This window comes from Cherax quadricarinatus, chromosome 34 (assembly GCF_038502225.1).
Source record: "Cherax quadricarinatus isolate ZL_2023a chromosome 34, ASM3850222v1, whole genome shotgun sequence".
In the NCBI taxonomy this organism is placed as follows: Eukaryota; Metazoa; Arthropoda; class Malacostraca; order Decapoda; family Parastacidae; genus Cherax; species Cherax quadricarinatus.
The window spans coordinates 1,341,866-1,351,575 of NC_091325.1; the positions used below are offsets into that span (position 1 = coordinate 1,341,866).

At 35.8% G+C, this 9,710-nt stretch overlaps 1 protein-coding gene across 4 annotated transcripts in view; it reads right to left on the reverse strand.

Annotated features, from left to right (window-relative positions):
- The window catches only part of LOC128693702 (carbohydrate sulfotransferase 11), a 29,641-nt gene extending 19,931 nt beyond the window's left edge, over positions 1–9,710 (reverse strand). The window contains exons 1-6 of one of the 4 annotated variants that reach the window (XM_070091085.1): positions 9,422–9,709; positions 8,496–8,976; positions 6,974–7,135; positions 5,242–5,496; positions 4,585–4,772; positions 1–127 (exon numbers count right to left, since the gene is read on the reverse strand). The exon at positions 1–127 is cut by the window's left edge and continues 56 nt beyond it. In XM_070091085.1, coding sequence (XP_069947186.1) covers positions 1–127; positions 4,585–4,772; positions 5,242–5,496; positions 6,974–7,135; positions 8,496–8,810 — 1,047 coding nt within the window. In that variant the 5' untranslated portion in view covers positions 8,811–8,976; positions 9,422–9,709. Of the gene's footprint in view, positions 128–4,584; positions 4,773–5,241; positions 5,497–6,973; positions 7,136–8,495 lie in introns of all 4 variants that reach the window. The other 3 variants (XM_070091084.1, XM_070091083.1, XM_070091086.1) reach the window with 3 other exon arrangements.

Sequence of the window (9,710 nt, forward strand, 5' to 3'; positions counted from 1 at the left end):
CCAGTCCCTGGACCACTCTCGCCAGGTGCCTGGACGTGGGTCACACGAACTCCATTCGTCCAAGACGAAATCTACGAACTCTCGGAAGGTCGGCATTGGTGTTGCGTCACTGGTGTTGGTGCGGTACCTGCGTCGAGGACGATATGGACGGCACATATTTAATGTTCACGGTTAATAGGTGCAGCACCTACGTAGGGAAGGATAATGTGGAAAATACTGTGTATTTTCCGGAAATACGGTAATTTATAGATAAACAGATGCCCTATATTGTATTTTTAAAAGAAGTATGTTATCAAAAACTGAGCTTGTGTCTGCGCAGGAGTCTCACCATCTTGGTTTTGAATTTTGTACAAATGTTGGTGTAATGGGAAGAATTTTTCGTGCTCTAGAGGTTAAAATTGTGTTGACACCTCTCAAATAGGAGGCGAAATTGGTGGATGTGCATTCCTACATAACTTGAGATATCAGACGACTGGACAAGACAGCTCCAGGAACCTCAGATAAGCTCTCTAGATTTGTGTGTAATTCTGGCCAGCATTATTTTCATAGATTTAGTTAGAGTGAGGTTTTCTGAGTATGATACACATTAATCTCCAGTCAAATTGGTGAGTGATATTAAGATATATTTTCCTTCTGTTATGTAATTGTGTATATATATAACCATTTATTATTTTTAATATACAGTCCACAAATTTATATATTTACCAGTATTCCTGGTGTATGTATATTTCATTTAATTAATAGGTCCAGAGCAACTTGTGGTTATGACAGTGGTAGGTATCGAAGGGGGACATTTTTGCGACCTAGGTGTCCCAAATTCCTACTTGTCTAATTGATAAATAATAATTATCTATGTTCATTTATTGTTATGTACATAATTATACATACAGATAAATGCAATTTTCCACATTTAATTTGCCCGTTGGTCCTTCTTGAACCGGAGGTAATTAGTGAAGTCATTAATTAGTTAATTACTTAATAATTATATGTGAAATAACAGGAGGTGGATGTTAAGTTCACAAATTTACTTAATGTGTAATGGATTATAATTATTACAATATTAATTTGGATAAGTCAAGTCTGGCTAAAGATTATATTAATGTGTATAAGTGTATGTGTAATTGATAAGCCAAGTGTAACTAATTATATTAATGTGTATAATATTAATTTGCTATGCCAAATTTTGGCAAGGATTTATATTAATTTGTATAATATTAATTTGATAAGACAATTCTGGCCAAGATTTATATCAGTGAATGTGTAATTGATAAGCCAAGTGTAGCTAATTATATTAATGTGTATAATAATTTTGCAAAGCTAAAGTGGTTAGGATTTATATTAATGTATTTGTATAATATTAATTTGACAAGACAATTCTGGCCAAGATTTATATCAGTGAATGTGTAATTGATAAGACAAGTGTGGCTAAAGATTATATTGTGTATAATATTAATTTGCTATGCCAAATTCTGGCAAGGATTATATTAATTTGTGTAATATTAATTTTGATAAGCCAAGTTTGGCTAAAGGTTTGTATTAATGTACATTTAAAATTTATATAATTTTCTTACATGTAATTGCTAAGCTCAGGTAGCTAGGATTTATTCAAAGGTAAGTTGTACTATTTACCTTTATAAAGTGCATAATTTAGTACATAATCAGTGTTATTAAGTTGAATTTAATACATTGCATCATGGCTGAAAATGAGGAAATTAATATAGAAGACAAACATATGGAATATAGAGTAAAGAAAGCATCACTACAGGCTAGAAAAGTTCATGTAACCAAGGCATATAATAAGTGCTTGGAATTAATGAATCAAGAAACTGTGAATACTGATGATCTAAAATTGTATTTAGATGCTTTAGGTAATAGATATGATTCATACAAATTATATTACAACAAATATGAAGGAGATTTGTTAGTAAACTGTGTAGATGAGACTGAAGTAGATCAGTATTATGAATTAGAGGAAAAGATTCTTTCTTGTAAAAGTCAGGCCTTGAATAAATTAAAATGTGTAAACCAGACAGTTAATCAGTCTGCTCCAACAAATAATATGTCTTTGCCAAAACTCCCAGAATTATGTTTACCTGTGTTTAATCCTGGAGAAAATTAGGAGGAATTTTGGTCAATTTTTAAAGCAGCTGTGCATGAGAGAGACCTAGCCTGTGTAACTAAATTATTTTACCTCAAAGGACAGGTAAGAGGAGATGCTCACATACTCATACAAGCTGTGGAAAATACTGTATATATTTTCCAGAAATTCAGTATCTATATGTAAATAGATGGCCATACTGTATTTAATAATATTTATGTCATAGAAAACGGAAAGCCTGCGTCGGTGCAGACGAGAATCGCCATCTTGGTTTTGAATTTTGTACAAACGTTGGTGTAATGGGAAGAATTTTTCGTGCTCTAGAGGTTAAAATTGTGTTGACACCTCTCAAATAGGAGGCGAAATTGGTGGATGTGCATTCCTACATAACTTGAGATATCAGACGACTGGACAAGACAGCTCCAGGAACCTCAGATAAGCTCTCTAGATTTGTGTGTAATTCTGACCAGCATTATTTTCATAGATTTAGTTAGAGTGAGGTTTTCTGAGTATGATACACATTAATCTCCAGTCAAATTGGTGAGTGATATTAAGATATATTTTCCTTCTGTAATGTAATTGTGTATATATATAACCATTTATTATTTTTAATATACAGTCCACAAATTTATATATTTACCAGTATTCCTGGTGTATGTATATTTCATTTAATTAATAGGTCCAGAGCAACTTGTGGTTATGACAGTGGTAGGTATCGAAGGGGGACATTTTTGCGACCTAGGTGTCCCAAATTCCTACTTGTCTAACTGTTAAATAATAATTATCTATGTTCATTTATTGTTATGTACATAATTATACATACAGATAAATGCAATTTTCCACAGATAATACTAATCTTCACTCACGTAGGTAAGGCACCTGTATACTGAATAATAAGTAATGGCCAACTGGATGGTTTAAACCCTATAGACTACACGAGGGTCATTATGGCTGTATGAAACTTGTTTATCAAAGTCAGAATACCTTAATTCCTAAACCTCACGGTGTATATATCCTGTGAATGGTCAGCTTTAACTGCCTTCCCATATATACTGAGTTAGGGAGGAAGGAGGTTATAAAGTCAAAGGCTGGTGAGAATCAAATTCTGTTCCCCTTAGCTACACTGTTTCTGTTATGAAGGTTGGGTTACCTGCTGAACCACAGATATATACTCTTGCCTGCCTATTTTTCTTAGTGTTATATTGGCGTTGTCAGGTTATTACTTGTTTGTAAAGGCTAACTCGTATAATTCAAACTCATCTAGTATACTTTTTAGCAAACATATGATAATTTATTTTTAAGCGAGGCACAGGAATCCTAGTGGCTGCTTAACTACTCAGTAAGCCATTATTTAACTAATAATTCTTAAAAGCAATTATTCAAATTCTAATTTTTACTTCTCTGTGGTACAAAATAATGTAGTTTACATGTAATAAGACACTGGTAGGTACAAAACAAGGCCTCTAGTATGCAATGTATTTCGGGTAAACTAATCCTAGTGCTTAAGGAAAAAACAAGCAAAATATGGCGCATATCTACGTTAAAATGAGAAGCAATCTCTCTCTGGCCTAGTTGAAAATCCCAACATTGTAGCTAATAAGCTACACAAGGTTTCATTGATTGTTATTATGAAGAAGGAAAATTACGTGAAAGCAGATAACAAACATCTTGTGGAAAATACTGTATATTTTCCGAAAATACACTGTATTTTGTATGTAAATTGATGGAATATATTGTAGGTAATAAAAATTAATTTGTAAACAAATAAAGAACCAGTGAGAGTGGTGAGCGTCGCTGGGGGAGGGGGGTCGCCATTGTTTTTGAACTGGGCAGGATAACGTTGGAGGAAATCGGAAGAATTTTCGTCGCTCTAGAGATTAAGTTGTGTTTAAAACCTTTCAAATAGGAGCCAAAATTGTTGGATTTGCAGTCCTGCAGAACGTGAGAATTAGGCGACTGGACAGGACTCCGTAATTAGATGGGAATAGGATAAATTAACCTAGGTGATGTCTATTTATGTTGAAATTCTGGCCAGTATTTTCTTAATGTTTTAGGCAGGGGTTTGTGTATGACACACCAAGTAATCTCCAGACAAATTGGTGAGGGTTATTATTATAAATTCTCCTTCAATGTATATGTAGACATTTATTAAATTTAACATAGTCCACATATTTATATTAATGTTGTACCAGAATTCCTGGTGATGTATATTTCATTTGAAATTAATATAGGTCCAGAGTGACTTGTGGAGATGTGAGTGAGTAGGTATCGAAGGAGGACATTTTTTGCGACCTAGGATGTCCTAAAATTCCTACATGGCTCTGTAACCTTGATAAAGAATAATTATCTTTGTTACTTTTATATAATTACTAGTATGTATCTAATGAGATTCATCCAGGTAATTTTAATTTTCCATACAACTGAAGAATCCTACTACTTATGTGGAACTCGATAGACCCCATAAAGACTGCCTTCTTCTGGTTCACCTGTGTTTAATGATGGTCCTCAGGTAGAGGTAGTCCCTGACGGTGGTGTTGCGAGCAACCATCTTGTCCCTGTAGGTGGAGACCAGCCTCTGCAGTGGATGTCTCACCACCATCACCGAGCACACCGAGTTCTGGATAACAGACTTCGCCTTCTCTGTGTTCTGTGGTAGTCTGAAGCGGCTCCGGGCCTGTAGGACACATGCAACACCATATACTAATACAAGGATACACAATACATCCCGAGTTGGACTTTATACTGCTTGTCAGTGGAAATATGTCACAAGGACCCCAATAGAAATAAGTCACTTTGACTTTTTTAGGTTATCCTGGGTAATTTACACTAATATGATGATTGTATTTATATGTGCTTGTGCCTAAATAAACTTACTAATCGGAAAAAGCTGAATTGATGTTATTGCACAATAGCAGACTAAATATTTCTCCATTTATAATATGTTATAGTGTGTATGAAGGGATACAATAGTGGAATGACAGATCTCTAATCCTGGCAGGAAAAGTAAGACAAAATCAGGCAGACAAATATGAATCTTTTTATATAATTTCTATGATATTTTTGTCATATTTTGCAAAATGAAACTTTAGAAAGAATAAGAATGTTCGTTCTAAAGTCTTAGTACTTGATGTAAAGCCTCATACAGCGCGTTTGACGTCGCCAGCCATCTCGTAGTGTCTGGTGTTCTTACTGACGCTGAACTCCATGGGCACGTCCCTCCTGATGGCTCCCTCCACGGGTACGTCCCTCTTGATGGCACCCTCCACGGGTACGTCCCTCTTGATGGCACCCTCCACGGGCACGTCCCTCCTGATGGCACCCTCCACGGGCACGTCCCTCCTGGTGGCTCCTCGCTCACTCATCTGAAGGAAGTATGCGTCCCAAGTGGTCGACATTGCCTGTGCGAAACACAAATAGCATCAAAAGATATCCACAGCTCTTCAGAAGGAAGCAAGTTGAGGAAATGTGCATCTCAGAGGAAGTCAGGACACGCTAGTAGGTGAAAAACGTACCTCCCTCCCTTCCTCACTAGGATTATCACCAAGGTGGTGGGTCTATTAACCAGGTACTAGGATTATTACCAAGGTGGTGGGTCTATTAGCCAGGTACTAGGATTATCACCAAGGTGGTGGGTCTATTAGCCAGGTACTAGGATTATCACCAAGGTGGTGGGTCTAGTAGCCAGGTACTAGGATGTATCACCAAGGTGGTGGGTCTAGTAGCCAGATACTAGGATTATCACCAAGGTGGTGGGTCTATTAGCCAGGTACTAGGATTATCACCAAGGTGGTGGGTCTATTAGCCAGGTACTAGGATTATCACCAAGGTGGTGGGTCTAGTAGCCAGGTACTAGGATGTATCACCAAGGTGGTGGGTCTAGTAGCCAGATACTAGGATTATCACCAAGGTGGTGGGTTTAGTAGCTAGGTACTAGGATTATCACCAAGGTGGTGGGTCTAGTAGCCAGGAGTAGCCAGGTACTAGGATGTATCACCAAGGTGGTGGGTCTAGTAGCCAGGAGTAGCCAGGTACTAGGATGTATCACCAAGGTGGTGGGTCTAGTAACCAGGTACTAGGATTATCACCAAGGTGGTGGGTCTATTAGCCAGGTACTAGGATTATCACCAAGGTGGTGGGTCTATTAGCCAGGTACTAGGATTATCACCAAGGTGGTGGGTCTAGTAGCCAGGTACTAGGATGTATCACCAAGGTGGTGGGTCTAGTAGCCAGGTACTAGGATGTATCACCAAGGTGGTGAGTCTAGTAGCCAGTTACTAGGATTTATCACCAAGGTGGTGGGTCTAGTAGCCAGGTACTAGGATTATCACCAAAGATGTCACTAGTGACCAGGTATTAGGATTTTTATCACCACTTGAGAGAATCTTAAAATATAGCTACTAGGTATTAACATCGTAGTTATACGATATAATTCACTTTACTTTCAACAGGAATTTCTATCAGTAGGATTTTTAATTGTGAAATATGAGGCTAGGGAGCAACTAGAATAATTATTGAGAACCTACCCTATCGCTGAGGTATTTTTATAATATAGATTTAAAAAGTTTTGTATATAGCAATTATCAGTTTAACAAAAAGAAATATAACTTATCTAAAATAAAAACTGAATGAAAAATACTAATAAAAAGCTAAGAAACGCTACAAAATAAATAAAAACAAGAGATAGACTAGAAAATATCAAGAAAATAGACAAAAATAAGAAAATATTAAGAAACGAGAATAAACACAGGAAATATCAAAACCAAACGAGAGAAAAGTCAGAAAATATGAATATTTGTTAGTATGTTATTATTATGGCCAGTTCAGAGAGGCGAATGATGGGTCCAGGAACTAGAGACTGAGGTATATGGTCTGCACCTTCCAGACGGGACAGTAGACGAGGTCCCGCTGTCTCTGGTACAGAATATGCTGGTATATCTTCCTGAAGGAGGCGCGGCTGGGGGTAGACAAGACGCCATCATAGTCCTCACATACACTCCTCAATCTCTCTCTTATGCTCATCTTCCTCCTCACTGCTCCCTGAAACAATTATTATTATAAATAGAAAGAAATTCCTTGTGTTTTTTTTAATCGGATCTCATCATTTCTGCAACATTGCAAGTTCCTGATGATCTGTTGATTGCAACACCAAGTCTCAAGTTATCATTCAATTATATATATATGTGTATATATATATATATATATATATATATATATATATATATATATATATATATATATATATATATATATATATATATATATAAATATAAATATATATATATATATATATATATATATATATATATATATATATATATATATATATATATATATATATATATATATATATATATATATATATATATATATATATATATATATATATATATATATATATATATATATATATATATATATATATATATATATATATATATACCTGGACGATTGCTAAGATAAATTCTTGCTTACTTTTACCCTTGCATTCCGTTTAACGGTATAGCAGAGTGTACCGTTATACAACAGACGGCCGTTAGTGTGCACTCTGGGGTGAACGTTCCTATGTGATGGTTCGGTTATATTTTAACAGTGTAGCGGTATATATTTGTGTGATTATATAGCATCAAGGAACCTCCCTTGATGGCAGTATACAGTGAGCACTGAATATACTCTTAAAGAAATATACAGGAGTTTTAAGGAGGATATATAACGCTTAACCAAGATGTTCATATAACAGGAGAATAACAGCAAATCTCCAGTTATAGTCACTTCCTCCATGAGTTATTTATATCTTATTAAGTGTTCTGTGTATTTCTTGACCACTGTATATTACATCAGTGGTGCTAATATAGCCACTGTTTGGTCAAACACCTACAAAATAAAGATATCCAGACGTTGTATAAGTGTCTAATACGCTTATATATTATAATCAAAAGGAATTCGATAACAATAAAGGTTAATAATTCTTGTAGCTTGTAAATGCTTGACCAAACTTGCACCATATATCACCTGGGAAATAGGGATTAATTAGACTTGAGGTACGAAAAAAGAGAGCAGATAGTTAATTCAGAGGTTTTTAACCTTTCTACGATTACAGACCCAAAATGGATTGCCCAGTATGTCCCCCATACCCACTTACTAAACTGTCGCAATCATTATCATTAGGTACCAGTATGACTTTGAAATATGTCAACAATTTGGTTTTACTTTATATATGGAGAGTTAGGAACAAAACAGCTGATAGTTTATTCTAATCTTACAACTTTTGTTTTAATTATTCAGAGATAGGATCTCATGCCTCATTATTTGGTTGCCAGACCCACAAGGGTTATGGATGCCCCAGGTTAAGAACCTCTGCCTTAATTCTTTTTAATGGGAATTATATGAAGGAAGTTACCCAGTGGTCTCCGGTGAGGAATTTTGTGAAGTGCTGTATGGAGACCCCAGGAGGCAGGAGGTTATTAACCCTCCCCCAGGGTTTACCTCTCCACGTCTTACTTCCGCCATCACCCAGGAAGCTCCTCCCCAACCTGCCACCCCACTCCATGCTGTTGTTAGCCACATAACTGTAGAGTGAGTGCAGGATAGTCCTGGGTTGCTTCATCAAGGGTTGGGTAGAGTGGTGAGTGGTGTTCAAGAACACAAGAACACCAGTCAAGAAGAACATCAACAATATCCAACCTAATACTCGTGTTAGTCTTGGCAGCCTCATTTTCCATCCTTCACTGGGTCATCACTCATGTCAATATTTGTTTGTATTCACGTCTTAGTGACCTGTTAGTCCCTTATTTTAAAAGTATCCAACATTGGCTCTCCATCACATATATCAGTGTCACCTTTGTCATCATCACTACAATATAATTCTAAATATACAATATCTAAACAGATGTTACAATTAGTCATTGTTATGTGGTTCATATTACATAGTATTTAGGTCACATAACATAGTATATAGGTCACATAATACATAAGTCACATAATACATAGGTCACATAACATAGTATATAGGTCACATAATACATAGGTCACATAACATAGTATATAGGTCACATAATACATAGGTCACATAACATAGTATATAGGTCACGTAATACATAGGTCACATAACATAGTATATATGTCACATAACAGTAAACAGGTCACACTAAACACTTCATGGTCACATGAAAGACATGCTGGTGATCAGGTCATTTTCTCTTCTTTTTCAAGTTATTGACACTTTCAAATTAGTTTTAAAATCACAAATTAGGGTATAAATATGTGCAATATACGTTATATAACAGCAGATTTTTCTGCATGTTAAGGTATAGCGCTTTTTAACACAGTAATATAATGTTGCAGAGGTAAGAGCAAGACTCCTCCTCGTCCTGCAACAGCAGCAGCAACACTGAGAATGTTGCTTCACCTTTGTGTCTCCTTCACCATCAACCAACAATCAACCTGACGCAACATTAACATTTTTAACCTTTGTACCACAACTTGCAGTTAACCTTCCAGCTATAAATTAGGCCTAATGCATTATATGACAAGAATAATTAAGTGGAGTTATAAGTTACATTAAGTCTGGTTTAACGTGTTTATTTAATAAGAGGAAAAAAGCTGACATAGGAAC